Source organism: Oncorhynchus masou, chromosome 9 (genome assembly GCF_036934945.1).
Source record: "Oncorhynchus masou masou isolate Uvic2021 chromosome 9, UVic_Omas_1.1, whole genome shotgun sequence".
In the NCBI taxonomy this organism is placed as follows: domain Eukaryota; kingdom Metazoa; phylum Chordata; class Actinopteri; order Salmoniformes; family Salmonidae; genus Oncorhynchus; species Oncorhynchus masou.
Genome location: NC_088220.1, coordinates 9,702,153 through 9,724,291, shown reverse-complemented (window position 1 = coordinate 9,724,291; position 22,139 = coordinate 9,702,153). Strand labels below are relative to the sequence as shown.

Below are 22,139 nucleotides of genomic sequence, written 5' to 3'. Positions count from 1 at the left end.
TGAGTCGTCGAGCCACGGAGCGGGAGGGGAGGACCGAGCCGGCCTGGAGGATAGGGGACATAGAGAGTCAAAGGATGCAGAAAGGGAAGAGAGGAGGGTTGAGGAGGCAGAATCAAGAGATAGGTTGGAGAAGGTATGAGCAGAGGGAAGAGATGATAGGATGGAAGAGGAGAGAGTAGCGGGGGAGAGAGAGCGAAGGTTGGGACGGCGCGATACCATCCGAGTAGGGGCAGTGTGGGAGGTGTTGGATGAGAGCGAGAGGGAAAAGGATACAAGGTAGTGGTCGGAGACTTGGAGGGGAGTTGCAATGAGGTTAGTGGAAGAACAGCATCTAGTAAAGATGAGGTTGAGCGTATTGCCTGCCTTGTGAGTAGGGGGGAAGGTGAGAGGGTGAGGTCAAAAGAGGAGAGGAGTGGAAAGAAGGAGGCAGAGAGGAATGAGTCAAAGGTAGACGTGGGGAGGTTAAAGTCACCCAGGACTGTGAGAGGTGAGCCGTCCTCAGGAAAGGAGCTTATCAAGGCATCAAGCTCATTGATGAACTCTCCGAGGGAACCTGGAGGGCGATAAATGATAAGGATGTTAAGCTTGAAAGGGCTGGTAACTGTGACAGCGTGGAATTCAAAGGAGGCGATAGACAGATGGGTAAGGGGAGAAAGAGAGAATGACCACTTGGGAGAGATGAGGATCCCGGTGCCACCACCCCGCTGACCAGAAGCTCTCGGGGTGTGCGAGAACACGTGGGCGGACGAAGAGAGAGCAGTAGGAGTAGCAGTGTTATCTGTGGTGATCCATGTTTCCGTCAGTGCCAAGAAGTCGAGGGACTGGAGGGAGGCATAGGCTGAGATGAACTCTGCCTTGTTGGCCGCAGATCGGCAGTTCCAGAGGCTACCGGAGACCTGGAACTCCACGTGGGTCGTGCGCGCTGGGACCACCAGATTAGGGTGGCCGCGGCCACGCGGTGTGGAGCGTTTGTATGGTCTGTGCAGAGAAGAGAGAACAGGGATAGATAGACACATAGTTGACAGGCTACAGAAGAGGCTACGCTAATGCAAAGGAGATTGGAATGACAAGTGGACTACACGTCTCGAATGTTCAGAAAGTTAAGCTTACGTAGCAAGAATCTTATTGACTAAAATGATTGAAATGATACAGTACTGCTGGAGTAGGCTAGCTGGCAGTGGCTGCGTTTTTGACACCACACTAATCAAGTCGTTCCGTCGAGTGTAATAGTTTCTACAGTGCTGCTATTCGGGGCTAGCTGGCTAGCTAGCAGTGTTGATTACGTTACGTTACGTTAAAAGAACGACAATAGCTGGCTAGCTAACCTAGAAAATCGCTCTAGACTACACAATTGTCTTAGATACAAAGACGGCTATGTAGCTAGCTAGCTACGATCAAACAAATCAAACCGTTGCACTGTAATGAAGTGAAATGAAAATGTGATACTACCTGTGGAGCGAAGCGGAATGTTGACCGGGTTGTTGAAGTTTAATTCGGTAGACGTTGGCTAGCTGTTGGCTAGCTAGCTAGCAGTATCTCCTACGTTAAGGACGACAAATAGCTGGCTAGCTAACCTCGGTAAATTAAGATAATCACTCTAAGTCTACACACTCTAAACTACACAATTATCTTGGATACGAAGACAGCAAAGACAACTATGTAGCTAGCTAACACTACACTAATCGAGTCGTTCAGTTGAGTGAATAGTTTCTACAGTGCTAGTAGACGGTAGACGTTAGCTAGCTGCTGGGCAGATAGCAGTGTAGACTACGTTAGGACGACGAAATACGATAATTACGCAATTATCTTTGATACAAAGACGGCTATGTAGCTAGCTAAGAAGAAATTGCTAAGATTAGACAAATCAAACCGTTGTACTATAATGAAATGTAATGGAAATGTAATGAAAAGTTATACTACCTGCGGACCGAAGTGTAGATGCGACCGCTCGCTCCAACCCCAGAGGTAACAACCCTCTGTCTCTGTGTCTAGTATGATAACAACCCTCTGTCTCTGTGTCTAGTATGATAACAACCCTCTGTCTCTGTGTCTGGTATGATAACAACCCTCTGTCTCTGTGTCTAGTATGATAACAACCCTCTGTCTCTGTGTCTGGTATGATAACAACCCTCTGTCTCTGTGTCTAGTATGATAACAACCCTCTGTCTCTGTGTCTGGTATGATAACAACCCTCTGTCTCTGTGTCTGGTATGATAACAACCCTCTGTCTCTGTGTCTGGTATGATAACAACTCTCTGTGTCTGGTATGATAACAACCCTCTGTCCCTGTGTCTGGTATGATAACAACCCTCTGTCTCTGTGTCTGGTATGATAACAACCCTCTGTGTCTGGTATGATAACAACCCCCTGTTCCTTAGTCTGTCTGTCTGTCTGTCTGTCTGTCTGTCTGTCTGTCTGTCTGTCTGTCTGTCTGTCTCACTGTCTTTCTTTTTTTCTCTCTGTCCCTTAGTCTCTCTCTCTCTCTTTCTCCTCCCATGCCACATGTAATTAGTGTAGCCTACACTGTCTTTTCATCCTGAGCGATTAGTGGTTTTTGAAATAGGATCGGTTTCGGTTCGATTATTTAAAAAGAAATCCTGGTTTTTGATTTCAGTTTCGATAAAAAAAAAATAAACAATAAATTAATTATGAAATAATTGCATCAAAATGGTTAGAGCTTTTTAATGGAAATTCCAATGCCAAAAATAGAGAACATTAAATTGCCAAAACATTTAAAATATTCCATTGCCTCTGTCAGGTCCACATAGACAAAATAGGAAATTACTATGAAATAGTCAAATATTTTAGTTGTGTATATTACTTAGTTTTATTTGATGACTTTATAATGTTTTATTCTTTAAAATCATGATCTCATCTCAGCTCAGACAGTAGCATCCAACCAGCCAGACAGCCATCTAATGGTATCTCTGTGCTCCCCATACTGTACTGTCTATAGTCATCCTATTTATCTAGGCTAGCCTGTCTAACTATGCTGCAGAGCTGTCTGTAGTCATCCTATTTATCTAGGCTAGCCTGTCTAACTATGCTGCAGAGCTGTCTGTAGTCATCCTATTTATCTAGGCTAGCCTGTCTAACTATGCTGCAGAGCTGTCTGTAGTCATCCTATTTATCTAGGCTAGCCTGTCTAACTATGCTGCAGAGCTGTCTGTAGTCATCCTATTTATCTAGGCTAGCCTGTCTAACTATGCTGCAGAGCTGTCTGTAGTCATCCTATTTATCTAGGCTAGCCTGTCTAACTATGCTGCAGAGCTGTCTGTAGTCATTCTATTTATCTAGGCTAGCCTGTCTAACTATGCTTCAGAGCTGTCTGTAGTCATCCTATTTATCTAGGCTAGCCTGTCTAACTATGCTGCAGAGCTGTCTGTAGTCATCCTATTTATCTAGGCTAGCCTGTCTAACTATGCTGCAGAGCTGTCTGTAGTCATGCTATTTATCTAGGCTAGCCTGTCTAACTCTGCTGCAGAGCTGTCTGTAGTCATCCTATTTATCTAGGCTAGCCTGTCTAACTATGCTGCAGAGCTGTCTGTAGTCATTCTATTTATCTAGGCTAGCCTGTCTAACTATGCTGCAGAGCAGTCTGACAATCATTTGACTAGTTCTTCAAAGCAGATAAGGCATATTTTCACAGAGTATGTCTCTAACACTCTCTCTTGTCATTGTGCTGTGTACATTCATCTCTCATGCAGTGAGCTATGTGGTCTGTGTGGTCTGTTTTGTCTGTGTGGTCTGTGTGGTCTGTTTGGTCTGTGTGGTCTGTGTGGTCTGTGTGGTCTGTGTGTCCTATTTATCTAGGCTAGCCTAACTGTCTGACTATGCTGTAGAGCTGTGGTCTGTGTGGTCTGTGTGGTCTGTGTGGTCTGTGTGGTCTTTGTGGTCTGTGTGGTCTGTTTGGTCTGTGTGGTCTGTGTGGTCTGTGTGGTCTGTGTGGTCTGTGTGGTCTGTGTGGTCTGTGTGGTCTGTGTGGTCTGTGTGGTCTGTGTGGTCTGTGTGGTCTGTGTGGTCTGTGTGGTCTGTTTGGTCTGTGTGGTCTGTGTGGTCTGTGTGGTCTGTGTGGTCTGTGTGGTCTGTTTGGTCTGTGTGGTCTGTGTGGTCTGTGTGGTCTGTGTGGTCTGTGTGGTCTGTGTGGTCTGTGTGGTCTGTGTGGTCTGTGTGGTCTGTTTGGTCTGTGTGGTCTGTGTGGTCTGTGTGGTCTGTGTGGTCTGTGTGGTCTGTGTGGTCTGTGTGGTCTGTGTGGTCTGTTTGGTCTGTGTGGTCTGTGTGGTCTGTGTGGTCTGTGTGGTCTGTGTGGTCTGTTTGGTCTGTGTGGTCTGTGTGGTCTGTGTGGTCTGTAGTCTGTGTGGTCTGTGTGGTCTGTGTGGTCTGTGTGGTCTGTGTGGTCTGTGTGGTCTGTGTGGTCTGTGTGGTCTGTGTGGTCTGTGTGGTCTGTGTGGTCTGTAGTCTGTGTGGTCTGTGTGGTCTGTGTGGTCTGTTTGGTCTGTGTGGTCTGTGTGGTCTGTAGTCTGTGTGGTCTGTTTGGTCTGTGTGGTCTGTGTGGTCTGTTTGGTCTGTGTGTTCTGTTTGGTCTCTGTAGTCTGTGTGGTCTGTGTGGTCTGTGTGGTCTGTGTGGTCTGTGTGGTCTGTGTGGTCTGTGTGGTCTGTGTGGTCTGTGTGGTCTGTTTGGTCTGTGTGGTCTGTGTGGTCTGTGTGGTCTGTGTGGTCTGTGTGGTCTGTGTGGTCTGTTTGGTCTGTGTGGTCTGTGTGGTCTGTGTGGTCTGTGTGGTCTGTGTGGTCTGTGTGGTCTGTGTGGTCTGTGTGTTATTAGTGTCGCGCAGGTCAGCTGTTTCTTTACCTGCACCCGCCCGCAATTGCTAATAACCCATCCGCAACCACTCGACCATATGAGTGAAAGTCAACATTTGAGGCCCACATACAGAACATGCACTATACTGTAGGCTTCAGTCAAAGATGACAGAACTATTTTTTTTGACAGGGGATGCAGTGCAGGGTTTTTAAAAAACTGGTTTAGATATGTTTCTGCTTATAATTTCTGACATATTTGTAGGCTATTTGTTAGTCAACTTGTCTATAATTAGATACATACAGCTTCTCTTGTGTTATTATATGTTGACCTAGAAGACTAAAGAAACCAATGCGCAACTGAATAATATCATAGATCGATAGAATGAAATGCTTCAATCTAGTTGACATCAGTGAAGTTTTCTCTGTCATCCTTAGTGGAGCAAAGACATATATGGACAGGAGAGAAAATAAAATCGTGGTTGAAATACGATCACCTCTTATGATGCTTTCCTGATGAAGACATCAACTCTGCAGATTGTATCTAACTGAGCATAGCATTCTCTCAAGATGCAAAAAGAAAGAAATCATATTTGTCCCATAAATCATTTAATCGCTCAGCTCCACTTTCTTTACATCATGACCGCTGAATCACACCTTTCATAAGGTGTTGTGACCTCACGTCAACGTGTGCTACGTTAAACATGAATTAGAGTGTATCCTGTTGACGCCATTTAGCCTGGTCTCGTCACACAACCCTTAATGACATCATTAAAGAAATAATCATATATTTAATGGTTATGAAGGTACCCCAAGTTACATTCAAGAGATTATGTATGGGGGTGCCCAAAATGTGTTATGAGGAAGCCCCAAGCCCTGTCTTGGGGTACCTACCATTGAATCTTTAACCCATACTATAATTTATCATAATTTATCATCCCAGAATGACAATGTTTAATTAGGACCCTATCTCAATCACACAGATATGATAATTGCGTTCTAATTCTGTTTCTATGGTCTCCTTCTCCCCCTATCCTAACAACCGACAGGCATCACCACGGTCCTCACCATGACAACCCTCAGCATCAGTGCCCGCCAGTCTCTGCCCAAGGTGTCCTACGCTACAGCCATGGACTGGTTCATCGCCGTGTGTTTTGCGTTTGTGGCGTCCGCGCTCATCGAGTTCGCCGCCGTCAACTACTTGGCCACGCTTGAGGCCAACAGACTGAAGAAGAGGAACGCCAGGCAGAACAAACTGAAGGTCCTGGCTGAAGCAAGTTATGATGAGGAGGATGATGAGAGTGCTTCATCTGTAAGTCATTTACTGGAAGAAGGATGGATGGATGGGTGGGTGGGTGGGTGGGTGGGTGGGTGGGTGGATGGGTGGATGGGTGGATGGACACACACACCCTCACAGACAGACATGGTTAGGGTTGGTAGCTAGGGGGTTTACAGTGTGCAGCTGTAACTGTAACACGCAGTATTCACCAAGGTTGGCTCTCTCCATTCAACTACAGAACACCATCACTAAGACTCTCTCGTTCAACTATAGAACACCATCACTAAGACTCTCTCCATTCAACTACAGAACACCATCACTAAGACTCTCCCTGTTCAACTACAGAACACCATCACTAAGACTCTCTCCATTCAACTACAGAACACCATCACTAAGACTCTCTCGTTCAACTATAGAACACCATCACTAAGACTCTCTCCATTCAACTACAGAACACCATCACTAAGACTCTCTCCATTCAACTACAGAACACCATCACTAAGACTCTCTCCATTCAACTACAGAACACCATCACTAAGACTCTCCCCATTCAACTACAGAACACCATCACCAAGACTCTCTCCATTCAACTACAGAACACCATCACTAAGACTCTCTCCATTCAACTACAGAACACCATCACTAAGACTCTCTCTACTCAACTACAGAACACCATCACTAAGACTCTCCCCATTCAACTACAGAACACCATCACTAAGACTCTCCCCATTCAACTACAGAACACCATCACTAAGACTCTCCCCATTCAACTACAGAACACCATCACTAAGACTCTCCCCATTCAACTACAGAACACCACACATTACATAGTGATGCACACAGTTGTCATGCTCTTATATTTTAGTGGCGGTAGCTAGCTAGCTATATGCTATATTATATATGCTGTATTCCATATGTTGTATGTTCTATGCTAAATTCCACATGTATATTCTGTATGTTATATTTCATATGCTATATTTTATGTGCTATATGTTGAATGTTCTATGCTATATCTATATGTTGTATGTTCTATATGTTATATTCTGTATGTTATATGCTATATATTAAATGTTATGCTGTATTCTATATGTTGTATTCTATGTCATATGCTATATTCTCTATGTTATATGCTATATTCTATATGTTGTATTCTATGTTATATGCTATATTCTATATGCTATATTCTATATGTTATATGCTATTTTATATATGTTATATGCTATATACTATATTCTATATGTTATATGCTATATATTATATGCTATATTCTATATATTATATGCTATATGCTATATTATGTATGTTATAAGCTATATGCTATATTATGTATGTTATATGCTATATTCTATATGTTATATCCTACATTCTATATGCTATATTATGTATGTTATATGTTATATGCTATATTATGTATGTTATATGCTATATGCTATATTATGTATGTTATAAGCTATATGCTATATTATGTATGTTATATGCTATATTCTATATTATGTATGTTATATGCTATATTCTATATGTTATATCCTACATTCTATATGCTATATTTTATATGTTATATGCTATATTCTATATATTATATGCTATATGCTATATTACGTATGTTATAAGCTATATTATGTATGTTATATGCTATATGCCATATTATGTATATTATGTTATATGTTATATGCTATATGCTATATTATATATGCTATATGCTATATTATATATGCTATATGCTATATTCTATATGTTATATCCTACATTCTATATGCTATATTATGTATGTTATATGCTATATGCTATATTATGTATATTATGTTATATGTTATATGCTATATTATGTATGTTATATGTTATATGCTATATTATGTATATTATGTTATATGTTATATGCTATATTATGTATATTATGTTATATGTTATATGCTATATGCTATATTATATATGCTATATGCTATATTATATATGTTATATGCTATATTCTATATGTTATATCCTACATTCTATATGCTATATTATGTATGTTATATGCTATATGCTATATTATGTATATTATGTTATATGTTATATGCTATATGCTATATTATATATGCTATATGCTATATTATATATGTTATATGCTATATTCTATATGTTATATCCTACATTCTATATGCTATATTATGTATGTTATATGCTATATGCTATATTATGTATATTATGTTATATGTTATATGCTATATGCTATATTATGTATATTATGTTATATGTTATATGCTATATGCTATATTATATATGCTATATGCTATATTATATATGCTATATGCTATATTCTATATGTTATATCCTACATTCTATATGCTATATTATGTATGTTATATGCTATATTATGTATATTATGTTATATGTTATATGCTATATTATGTATGTTATATGTTATATGCTATATTATGTATATTATGTTATATGTTATATGCTATATTATGTATATTATGTTATATGTTATATGCTATATGCTATATTATATATGCTATATTATATGTTATATGCTATATTATATATGTTATATGCTATATGCTATATTATGTTATATGTTATATGCTATATTATATATGTTATATGCTATATGCTATATTATGTATATTATGTTATATGTTATATGCTATACGCTATATTATGTATATTATGTTATATTTTATATGCTATATTCTATATGCTATATTATATATGTTATATGCTATATTATATATGTTATATGCTATGTGCTATATTATATATGTTATATGCTATATGCTATATTATGTGTATTATGTTATATGCTATTTGTATTCTATATTTTATATGCTATATGTTATATGCTATATTTTATATGCGTTATGCTGTTTTCTATGTTACAGGCTAATTTATATATGCTATATCAAATCAAATCAAATCAAATCAAATTTTATTTGTCACATACACATGGTTAGCAGATGTTAATGCGAGTGTAGCGAAATGCTTGTGCTTCTAGTTCCGACAATGCAGTAATAACCAACAAGTAATCTAACTAACAATTCCTAATCTACTGACTTATACACAGTGTAAGGGGATAAAGAATATGTACATAAGGATATATGAATGAGTGATGGTACAGAGCAGCATAGGCAAGATACAGTAGATGGTATCGAGTACAGTATATACATGTGAGATGAGTATGTAAACAAAGTGGCATAGTTAAAGTGGCTAGTGATACATGTATTACATAAGGATGCAGTCGATGATATAGAGTACAGTATATAGGTATGCATATGAGATGAATAATGTAGGGTAAGTAACATTATATAAGGTAGCATTGTTTAAAGTGGCTAGTGATATATTTACAACATTTCCCATCAATTCCCATTATTAAAGTGGCTGGAGTTGAGTCAGTGTCAGTGTGTAGGCAGCAGCCACTCAATGTTAGTGGTGGCTGTTTAACAGTCTAATGGCCTTGAGATAGAAGCTGTTTTTCAGTCTCTCGGTCCCAGCTTTGATGCACCTGTACTGACCTCGCCTTCTGGATGATAGCGGGGTGAACAGGCAGTGGCTCGGGTGGTAGATGTCCTTGATGATCTTTATGGCCTTCCTGTAACATCGGGTGGTGTAGGTGTCCTGGAGGGCAGGTAGTTTGCCCCCGATGATGCGTTGTGCAGACCTCACTACCCTCTGGAGAGCCTTACGGTTGAGGGCGGAGCAGTTGCCGTACCAGGCGGTGATACAGCCCGCCAGGATGCTCTCGATTGTGCCTCTGTAGAAGTTTGTGAGTGCTTTTGGTGACAAGCCGAATTTCTTCAGCCTCCTGAGGTTGAAGAGGCGCTGCTGCGCCTTCTTCACGATGCTGTCTGTGTGAGTGGACCAATTCAGTTGGTCCGTGATGTGTATGCCGAGGAACTTAAAACTTGCTACTCTCTCCACTACTGTTCCATCGATGTGGATAGGGGGGTGTTCCCTCTGCTGTTTCCTGAAGTCCACAATCATCTCCTTAGTTTTGTTGACGTTGAGTGTGAGGTTATTTTCCTGACACCACACTCCGAGGGCCCTCACCTCCTCCCTGTAGGCCGTCTCGTCGTTGTTGGTAATCAAGCCTACCACTGTTGTGTCGTCCGCAAACTTGATGATTGAGTTGGAGGCGTGCGTGGCCACGCAGTCGTGGGTGAACAGGGAGTACAGGAGAGGGCTCAGAACGCACCCTTGTGGGGCCCCAGTGTTGAGGATCAGCGGGGAGGAGACGTTGTTACCTACCCTCACCACCTGGGGGCGGCCCGTCAGGAAGTCCAGTACCCAGTTGCACAGGGCGGGGTCGAGACCCAGGGTCTCGAGCTTGATGACGAGCTTGGAGGATACTATGGTGTTGAATGCCGAGCTGTAGTCGATGAACAGCATTCTCACATAGGTATTCCTCTTGTCCAGATGGGTTAGGGCAGTGTGCAGTGTGGTTGAGATTGCATCGTCTATGGACCTATTTGAGCGGTAAGCAAATTGGAGTGGGTCTAGGGAGTCAGGTAGGGTGGAGGTGATATGGACCTTGACTAGTCTCTCAAAGCACTTCATGATGACAGAAGTGAGTGCTACGGGCGGTAGTCGTTTAGCTCAGTTACCTTAGCTTTCTTGGGAACAGAAACGATGGTGGCCCTCTATACTTTATTATATATGTTATATGTTATATGTTGTATGCTAATCCAGTAAGCCACTGTGCATGGAGTCCTGCGAGAGCTTGCTCAAGTCTTAGTAGTGGTAGACTCATGTTTAGATGTTTCTAAATAGCCTGAGTGAGTGTGACAATGAACAAAACACAAGTAGGAGCTTCTACACACTGACTACCTGCTGCGTGCTATACAGACAATTGGCAATGGCATGTACTGTTGTGTGGTGTTGAATAGTGTTGAGAGGGAGAGAGAGACCACGGGTATACATACATATTACCTGCAGCATCATACTATAGGAGTGTACAGTCCGGGCCAAAAGATTTGAGAATGATACAAAGGTAAATTTTCACAAAGTCTGCTGCTTCAGTGTCTTTAGATATTTTTGTCAGATGTTACTATGGATACTGAAGTATAATTACAAGCATTTCATAAGTGTCAAAGGCTTTTATTGACAATTACATGAAGTTGATGCAAAGAGTCAATATTTGCACCGTTGACCCTTCTTTTTCAAGACCTCTGCAATCCGCCCTGGCATGCTGTCAATTAACTTCTGGGCCACATCCTGACTGATGGCAGCCCATTCTTGCATAATCAATGCTTGTAGTTTGTCAGAATTTGTGGGTTTTTGCTTTTCCACCCGCCTCTGAGGAATGGGATTAAGGTCTGGGGAGTTCCCTGTCCATGGACCCAAAATATCGATCTTTTGTTCCCCGAGCCACTTTGTTATCACTTTTGCCTTATGGCAAGGTGCTCCATCATTCTGGAAAAGGCATTGTTCGTCACCAAACTGTTTCTGGATGGTTGGGAGAAGTTGCTCTCGGAGGATGTGTTGGTACCATTCTTTATTCATGACTGTGTTCGTAGGCAAAATTGTGAGTGAGCCCACTCCCTTGGCTGAGAAGCAACCCCACACATGAATGGTCACAGGATGCTTTACTGTTGGCATGACACAGGACTGATAGCTGCGCTCACCTTGTCTTCTCCAGACAAGCTTTTTTTCCGGATGCCCCAAACAATCGGAAAGGGGATTCATCAGAGAAAATGACTTTACCCCAGTCCTCAGCAGTCCAATCCCTGTACCTTTTGCAGAATATCAGTCTGTCCCTGATGTTTTTCCTGGAGAGAAGTGGCTTCTTTGCAGCCCTTCTTGACACCAGGCCATCCTCTAAAAGTCTTCGCCTCACTGTGCGTGCAGATGCACTCCCACCTGCCTGCTGCCATTCCTGAGCAAGCTCTGTACTGGTGGTGCCCCGATCCAGCAGCTGAATCAACTTTAGGAGACGGCCCTGGCGCTTGCTGGACTTTCTTGGGCGCCCTGAAGCCTTCTTCACAACAATTGAACCACAACAATTGAACTGCCTGTGAAGCCCTTTTTGTGTGAAGCAATGATGACGGCACGTGTTTCCTTGCAAGGAACCATTGTTGACAGAGGAAGAACAATGATTCCAAGCACCACCCTCCTTTTGAAGCTTCCAGTCTGTTATTCGAACTCAATCAGAATGACAGAGTGATCTCCAGGCTTGTCCTCGTCAGCACTCACACCTGTGTTAACGAGAGAATCACTGACATGTCAGCTGGTCCTTTTGTGGCAGGGCTGAAATACAATGGAAATGTTTATTGGGGATTCAGTTAATTTGCATGTCAAAAAGGGACTTTACAATTCATCTGATCGTTCTTCATAACATTCTGGAGTATATGCAAATTGCCATCATACAAACTGAGGCAGCAGACTTTGTGAAAATTAATATTTGCGACATTCTCAAAACTTTTGTATACATATGTTCTCTACTTCAGTAGTATCCATGATCCATGATTCCATGTTAGATCTTCTAGATAGGGAATTCTATCACATTAATCCCTGTTGTCTGTTCTCTTTAATCCTCTACCTCCACCCCACCCCTCCTCTATGTCCACCCCTAACCCTCCACCCCTAACCCTTCACCATCACCCCACCCTGTTCCCCCAGCCCCCCTCAGAGAGAGGGGGCCTGAAGAAGAGGTATAACTCCATATGCCAGAGTGAGATGGACACTGGCCCCTCAGTGCCCATCTTCCTGCAGCAGGGTTCAGCTGTGCCCCCCATCCCAGCGCTAGCTGGCACCAGCCCAATAGACCAGTACTCCCGCATCATGTTCCCCCTGGCCTTTGCACTCTTCAACCTCTTCTACTGGATCATATACCTGGGCAAGGACACCATGGAACAGGCCAGGTATGTGTTCATAAAGTCTCTATTCTGTTCTGTTATGACATCATGGAACAGGCCAGGTATGTGTTCATAAAGTCTCTATTCTGTTCTGTTATGACATCATGGAACAGGCCAGGTATGTGTTCATAAAGTCTCTATTCTGTTCTGTTATGACATCATGGAACAGGCCAGGTATGTGTTCATAAAGTCTCTATTCTGTTCTGTTATGACATCATGGAACAGGCCAGGTATGTGTTCATAAAGTCTCTATTCTGTTCTGTTATGACATCATGGAACAGGCCAGGTATGTGTTCATAAAGTCTCTATTCTGTTCTGTTATGACATCATGGAACAGGCCAGGTATGTGTTCATAAAGTCTCTATTCTGTTCTGTTATGACATCATGGAACATCATGGTATGGGTTATTAAGGTCTCTATTCTGTTCTGTTATGACATCATGGAACAGGCCAGGTATGTATTCATAAAGTCTCTATTCTGTTCTGTTATGACATCGTGGAACATCATGGGGCCGAAGATAGTGAGGTAAAGAAGAGGAAACGAGCAGACTGATTTGGAAATAATTGATTCAATTTTATATTTGTACTTTTTTAATGATTTAATTTTGTATTTTGTATATTCTATAACTCTCAAACTCAACTCTGGACCTCAAAGCCAGTTCCACTGTGTTTTTTCTTCCATTGTTCATCTATAATCAGGGACTGATTTAGTCCTGGGACACTATAGGTGTGTGAAATGAATCATCAGGGAGAACAGTGAACCAGAAGGTTCCGGATCTCAGAATTGAATACTCCTGGTCCATAACATTACAATACTGGTGTGTCGCTGCAATGATAAACAGATAATGTATGACTTACTGATCACAGAAGTCTCCCAAATGGCACCCCATTCCCTATATAGTGCACTACTGTTGACCAGGGCCCATAGGGTAGTGTACTACTGTTGACCAGGACCCATAGGGTAGTGTACTACTGTTGACCAGGACCCATAGGGTAGTGCACTACTGTTGACCAGGGCTCATAGGGTAGTGCACTACTGTTGACCAGGACCCATAGAGTAGTGTACTACTGTTGACCAGGACCCATAGGGCAGTGCACTACTGTTGACCAGGGCCCATAGGGTAGTGTACTACTGTTGACCAGGACCCATAGAGTAGTGTACTACTGTTGACCAGAACCCATAGGGTAGTGCACTACTGTTGACCAGGACCTATAGGGTAGTGTACTACTGTTGACCAGGACCCATAGAGTAGTGTACTACTGTTGACCAGGGCCCATAGGGTAGTGCACTACTGTTGACCAGGGCCCATAGGGTAGTGTACTACTGTTGACCAGGGCCCATAGGGTAGTGCACTACTGTTGACCAGTACCTATAGGGTAGTGTACTACTGTTGACCAGGGACCATAGGGTAGTGTACTACTGTTGACCAGGGCCCATAGAGTAGTGTACTACTGTTGACCAGGGCCCATAGGGTAGTGCACTACTGCTGACCAGGGCCCATAGGGTAGTGTACTACTGTTGACCAGGGCCCATAGGGTAGTGTACTACTGTTGACCAGGGCCCATAGGGTAGTGCACTACTGTTGACCAGTACCTATAGGGTAGTGTACTACTGTTGACCAGGGACCATAGGGTAGTGTACTACTGTTGACCAGGGCCCATAGAGTAGTGTACTACTGTTGACCAGGGCCCATAGGGTAGTGCACTACTGTTGACCAGGGCCCATAGGGTAGTGCACTACTGTAGACCAGGGCCCATAGGGTAGTATACTACTGTTGACCAGGGCCCATAGGGTAGTGTACTACTCATGACCAGGACCCATAGGGTAGTGTACTACTGTTGACCAAGGCCCATAGGGTAGTGCACTACTGTTGACCAGGGCCCATAGGGTAGTGCACTACTGTTGACCAGGGCCCATAGGGTAGTGTACTACTGTTGACCAGGGCCCATAGGGTAGTGCACTACTGTTGACCAGGACCCATAGGGTAGTGCACTACTGTTGACCAGGACCCATAGGGTAGTGTACTACTGTTGACCAAGGCCCACAGGGTAGTGCACTACTGTAGACCAGGGCCCATAGGGTAGTATACTACTGTTGACCAGGGCCCATAGGGTAGTGTACTACTCATGACCAGGACCCATAGGGTAGTGTACTACTGTTGACCAAGGCCCATAGGGTAGTGCACTACTGTTGACCAGGACCCATAGGGTAGTGTACTACTGTTGACCAAGGCCCACAGGGTAGTGCACTACTGTTGACCAGGACCCATAGGGTAGTGCACTACTGTTGACCAGGACCCATAGGGTAGTGTACTACTGTTGACCAAGGCCCACAGGGTAGTGCACTACTGTTGACCAGGGCCCATAGGGTAGTGCACTACTGTTGACCAGGGCCCATAGGGTAGTGCACTACTGTTGACCAGGGCCCATAGGGTAGTGCACTACTGTTGACCAGGACCCATAGGGTAGTGTACTACTCTTGACCAGGACCCATAGGGTAGTGTACTACTGTTGACCAGGGCCCATAGGGTAGTGTACTACTGTTGACCAAGGCCCATAGGGTAGTGCACTACAGTTGACCAGGACCTATAGGGTAGTGTACTACTGTTGACCAGGGACCATAGGGTAGTGTACTACTGTTGACCAGGGCCCATAGGGTAGTGTACTACTGTTGACTAGGGCCCATAGGGTAGTGCACTACTGTTGACCAGGGCCCATAGGGTAGTGCACTACTGTAGACCAGGGCCCATAGGGTAGTATACTACTGTTGACCAGGGCCCATAGGGTAGTGTACTACTCTTGACCAGGACCCATAGGGTAGTGCACTACTGTTGACCAGGGCCCATAGGGTAGTGTACTACTGTTGACTAGGGCCCATAGGGTAGTGTACTACTCTTGACCAGGACCCATAGGGTAGTGCACTACTGTTGACCAGGGCCCATAGGGTAGTGTACTACTGTTGACCAGGACCCATAGGGTAGTGTACTACTCATGACCAGGACCCATAGGGTAGTGTACTACTGTTGACCAAGGCCCATAGGGTAGTGTACTACTGTTGACCAGGGCCCATAGGGTAGTGCACTACTGTTGACCAGGGCCCATAGGGTAGTGCACTACTGTTGACCAGGGCCCATAGGGTAGTGCACTACTGTTGACCAGGGCCCATAGGGTAGTGCACTACTATAGGGTAGCTTTTGGAACTCACTGTTTCAACTGCATATTTGACCGTTCTGAATCTGTAACCACAACACAGACCCTCTGTATGTAACTCTGCCTTCTAATGATGAGCGGCAGCAGCAAAACAATTAATTCCCACTGTTTTATTCAACACTGTTTATGTCAAAGACTTTTATCCAGACAGTAAAGACATGAATAATATCTGACGCTGGAACAGCACCATGAGTTGTAGACACAAAAGGGGAAGCGGGTCGCTAGCTGGAGGATGTTAGATGGTTCTGTTGGAGGGAGGGAGGGAGGGAGGGAGGGAGGGAGGGAGGGAGGGAGGGAGGGAGGGAGGGAGAGAGAGAGAGAGAGAGGGAGGGAGGGAGGGAGGGAGGGAGGGAGGGAGGGAGGGAGGGAGAGAGAGAGAGAGAGAGGGAGGGAGGGAGGGAGGGAGGGAGGGAGGGAGGGAGGGAGGGAGGAAGGAGAGGAGAGAGAGAGAGAGAGAGGGAGAGGAGGAGGGAGGGAGGGAGGGAGGGAGGGAGGGAGGGAGGGAGGGGAGGGAGGGAGGGAGGGAGGGAGAGAGAGGTAGGGAGGGAGGGAGGGAGGGAGGGAGGGAGGGAGGGAGGGAGGGAGGGAGGGAGGGAGGGAGACTTCTAACAGTACAGCACATAGAGGCATAGAGGAGCTCAATTAAATTTAAAAGAGAAAATGTGCATCAAACAGTCACCTCTCGTTTTACATAAGGTTTACCTGGGGGTTGGCAAAAACCCAGCCAGTGCTTGCGTCTCAATGGCACCATATTCCCTATGTAGTGCACTACTTTTGACTAGAGCTTTTGTCAGAAGTAGTGCACTACACAGGGAATAGGGTGCAGACAGTACTTTGAGTAATAATGCTCCTTCTCCACGGGGAGAAATCCCTGCTTGTTACGTTGTAACATTAGACACATAAAAAACAACCATTCACTTTCCTCCTCTTATAACTGAGCCACTTAGAGAACACAAAGCTCCGTGTCTGACTGAGAGAGGGAGACACACACACACATGCGCATACACGCATACAGTATAAGTCAACAGTTTGGACACACCTACTCATTCCAGGGTTTTTCTTTATTTTGACTATTTTCTACATTGTAGAATAATAATGAAGACATAAAAAACATGAAATAACACATATGGAATCATGTAGTAACCAAAAAAGTATATTTTATATTTGAGATTCTTCAAAGTACCCACCCTTTGCCTTGATGACAGCTTTGCACACTGTTGGCATTCTCTGAACCAGCTTCATGAGGTAGTCACCTGGAATGCATTTCAACTAACAGGTGTGCCTTGTTAAAAGTTAATTTGTGGAAATTCTTTCCTTCTTAATGAGTTTGAGCCAATCTGTTGTGTTGTGACAAGGTAGGATGCAGAAGATGGCCCTATTTGGTAAAATACCAAGTCCACATTATGGCAAGAACAGCTCAAATAAGCAAAGAGAATTGACAGTACATCATTACTTGAAAACATGAAAGTCAGTCAATATGGAAAATTTCAAGAACTTTGAAAGTTTCTTCAAGTGCAGTCGCAAAATCCATCAAGCACTATGATGAAACTGTCTCTCATGAGGACCGCCACAGGAATGGAAGACCCAGAGTTACCTCTGCTACAGAGGATTAGTTCATTAGAGTTACCAGCCTCAGAAATTACAGCCCAAATAAATGCTTCAGAGTTCAAGTAACAGACACATCTCAACATCAACTGTTCAGAGGAGACTGTGAATCAGGCCTTTATGGTTGAATTGGTGCAAAGACACCACTACTAAAGAACACCAATAAGAAGAAGAGACTTGCTTGGGCCAAAATACACGAGCAATGGACATTAGACTGGTGGAAATCTGTCCTTTGGTCTAATGAGTCCAAATGTGAGATTTTTGCTTCCAACCGCCGTGTCTTTGTGAGACACAGAGTAGGTGAACGGATGATCTCCGCATGTACTGTATAGTTCCCACCGTGAAGCATGGAGGAGGAGGCGTGATGGTGTTGGGGTGCTTTGCTGGTGTCACTGATTTAAAATGGAAGGCACTCTTAAACTGCATGGCTACCACAGCATTCTGCAGCGATACATCATCCCATCTGGTTTGGGTTTTGTCCAAATATCATTTGTTTTTCAGCAGGACAATGACATTTAAGTCATTTAGCAGACGCTCTTATCCAGAGCGACTTACAAATTGGTGAATTCACCTTCTGACATCCAGTGGAACAGCCACTTTACAATGACCCAACACACCTCCAGGCTGTGTGTTCGGGCTATTTTACCAAGAAGGAGTGCTGCATCAGATGACATGGCCTCCACAATCCCCCGACCTCAAGCCAATTTAGACGGTTTGGGATGAGTTGGACTACAGTGTTTAAAAAAAATATGTATTTTAACCTTTTATTTAACTAGGCAAGTCAGTTAAGAACAAATTCTTATTTTCAATGACAACCTAGGAACAGTGGGTTAACGGCCTTCTTCAGGGGCAGAACGACAGATTTGATCTTGTCAGCTCGGGGATTTGATCTTGCAACCTTTTGGTTACTAGTCCAACGCTCAAACCACTAGGCTACCTTCCGCCCCGAGAGTGAAGGAAAAGCAGCCAACAAGTGCTCAGCATATGTGGGAACCCCATCGAGATGGTTGGAAAAGCATTTCAGGTGAAGCTGGTTGAGAGAATGCCAAGCGTGTGCAAAGCTGTCATCAAGGCAAAGAGTGGCTACATTCAAGAATCTAAAATATATTTTGATTTCTTAAACACATGTTTGGTTACTACATGATTGTGTGTGTTATTTCAGTTTTGATGTCTTCACTATTATTCTGCATATATTCTAAAATAGTAAAAATAAAGAAAAACCCTTGAATCAGTAGGTGTGTCCAAACTTTTGACTGGTACTGTACTTACAGTACATATAGATGATACAGAGACAAGAGGGAGAGAGACTACAGAGAGACTACAGAGACACTACAGAGACTACAGAAACACTACAGAGACACTACATAAACTACAAAGACACTACAGAGATATAGTGAGAGACTACAGAGAGATAGTGAAAGACTACAGAGACTACAGAGAGACTACAGAGATATAGTGAGAGACTACAGAGATATAGTGAGAGACTACAGAGATATAGTGAGAGACTAGAGAGATAGTGAAAGACTACAGAGACTACCGAGAGACTACAGAGATATAGTGAGATACTACAGAGATAGTGAATGACTACAGAGACTACCGAGAGACTACAGAGATATAGTGAGAGACTACAGAGAGATAGCGAGAAACTACAGAAAGAGAGTGAGAGACTACAAAGATATAGTGAGAGACTACTGAGAGATAGCGGAAGAGACTACAGAGAGATAGCGAGAAGCTACAGTGAGATAGCGAGAAACTACAGAGAGATGGCGAGAAACTACAGAGAGATGGTGAGAAACTATAGAGAGACTACAGAGAGATAGCGAGAGACTACAGAGAGATAGTGAAAGACTACTGAGGGATAGCAGCAGAGACACTACAGACAGACTACAGAGATATAGTGAGAGACTACTGAGGGATAGCAACAAACTGCAGAGAGACTACAGAGAGACTACAGAGAGACTGCAAATAGATAGTGAGAGACTACAGTGAGTCTACAGAGAAATAGTGAGAGACTACAGACAGACTACTGAGAGACCACAGAGAGACCACAGACAGACCACAGAGAGACTACAGAGAGACTACAGAGAGACTACAGAGAAACATATAGACTACAGCGAGACTACAGAGAAACATATAGACTACAGAGAGACTACAGAGAAACATATAGACTACAGAGAGACTACAGAGAAACATATAGACTACAGAGAGACTACAGAGAAACACAGACTACAGAGAGACTACAGAGAAACATATAGACTACAGAGAGACTACAGAGAAACATATAGACTACAGAGAGACTACAGAGAAACACAGACAACAGAGAGATGTAGAGAAAGAGAAGAGAGAGAAAAGGGGAGACGATGAAGAGACATGAGGGAGAGAGATTGTACAGAGAGAATAGAGCGAGAAACACACACACACACACACACACACACACACACACACACACACACACACACACACACACACACACACACACACACACACACACACACACACACACACACACACACACACACACACACACACACACACACACACACACACACACACAGATGGAGAAGTCGTTACATAAGAGTGTGGAGTGTAAATCTGCCCATCATGTTCCTGTCATAGAATGTTGATGCTTGTTCTGTTGAGAACGTTCTGCACTACAAGGACAGAGACAAGATGGTGGACCCTGCTATAGCCACTGGAACGGATATCTTTAACTCTTATTCTCTCTGACTTTGGAGCTTTCAAGTGTATATTCAGAGGACAGAGAGCATAGCGTCTCTGACTTGAAGTATATTTCGAGAGAACATTACTGTAATTTACAGTGAAAGATATACAACCTATATACAAGATATATTCTCAGTGAAAGATATACAACCTCTTTGACTTCCTCTCTGTGTGTTTCTGTCTCTGTGTGTGTGATTTGCCTCGCTCCTAATGCTGTGTGTTTCTGTGTGTTTCTGTCTCTGCGTGTGTGATTTGCCTCACTCCTAATGCTGTGTGTTTCTGTGTGTTTCTGTCTCTGTGTGTGTGATTTGCCTCACTCCTAATGCTGTGTGTTTCTGTGCGTTTCTGTCTCTGTGTGTGTGATTTGCCTCACTCCTAATGCTGTGTGTTTCTGTGTGTTTCTGTCTCTGTGTGTGTGATTTGCCTCACTCCTAATGCTGTGTGTTTCTGTGTGTTTCTGTCTCTGCGTGTGTGATTTGCCTCACTCCTAATGCTGTGTGTTTCTGTGTGTTTCTGTCTCTGTGTGTGTGATTTGCCTCACTCCTTATGTTGTGTGTTTCTGTGTGTTTCTGTCTGTGTGTGTGTGATTTGCCTCACTCCTAATGTTGTGTGTTTCTGTGTGTTTCTGTCTGTGTGTGTGTGTGATTTGCCTCACTCCTAATGTTGTGTGTTTCTGTGCGTTTCTGTCTGTGTGTGTGTGTGATTTGCCATGATTTGCCTCACTCCTCATGCTGTGTGTTTCTGTGTGTTTCTGTGTGTTTTCTGTCCATGCAGAGATGATTGACCCTCTTGCACCGACTGATGTGTCATCTACGAGGGATGTTCTGCAGAGACCTTGTGCATTCATCTCTGTCCTTCGCTACCAACAAGTACTCAATGTACACACTACTTTCAGTCCACACAGGAAATGAATATGAAAAAATGAATATTTTCCGACCACATGTCTATTCTGTTCACATGTTGCTCTGCCCAGACCTGCTGGGATCAGTTATTGAAGAGGTGTCCTTGTCGTTGGCAGAGCTTTGCTTTAAAAATGGATGCATTTGGCACTTATGATTCTCCAGCATCATAAGTACGTGGGGGGGTACCATAAGTACCCCCCCCCCACACACACACACACATACACACACAAACAAACGGAGAAACACACACATTTAAAAAAAGTGGATGATATATTCTATGATGTCTGTAACTGGTGATGCAACATTGAACCAATGCTGGTCAGAAACCTGCTGTGCTCTACAGAGTCACAGGCCCCACTACAACACTGATCCAAGAGATCCTCTCCTCATCCCCCTCTCCTCTCCTCATCTCCCTCTCCTCTCCTCTCCTCATCCCCCTCTCCTCTCCTCATCCCTTTCTCCTCTCCTCATCTCCCTCTCCTCTCCTCATCCCCTCTCCTCTCCTCATCTCCCTCTCCTCTCCTCTCCTCATCCCCCTCTCCTACCCTCATCCCTTTCTCCTCTCCTCATCCCCCTCTCCTCATGCCTTTCTCCTCTCCTCTTCTCATCCTCCTCTCCTCATCTCATCCCCCTCTCCTCTCCTCACCCCCTCTCCTCTCTTCATCCTCCTCTCCTCTCCTTATCCCCCTCTCCTCATCCCCCTCTCCTCTCCTCATCCCCCTCTCCTCTCCTCACCCCCTCTCCTCTCCTCATCCTCCTCTCCTCATCCCCCTCTCCTCTCCTCATCCTCCTCTCC

At 43.7% G+C, this 22,139-nt stretch overlaps 1 protein-coding gene across 1 annotated transcript in view; it reads left to right on the top strand.

Moving 5' to 3' along the window:
- The window catches only part of LOC135545405 (gamma-aminobutyric acid receptor subunit alpha-4-like), a 42,139-nt gene extending 20,914 nt beyond the window's left edge, over nucleotides 1-21,225 (top strand). The window contains exons 7-9 of the mRNA XM_064973010.1: nucleotides 5,847-6,109; nucleotides 12,671-12,912; nucleotides 21,216-21,225. Coding sequence (XP_064829082.1) covers nucleotides 5,847-6,109; nucleotides 12,671-12,912; nucleotides 21,216-21,225 — 515 coding nt within the window. The remainder of the gene's footprint in view (nucleotides 1-5,846; nucleotides 6,110-12,670; nucleotides 12,913-21,215) is intronic.
- The last annotated feature ends 914 nt before the right edge of the window (nucleotides 21,226-22,139 follow it).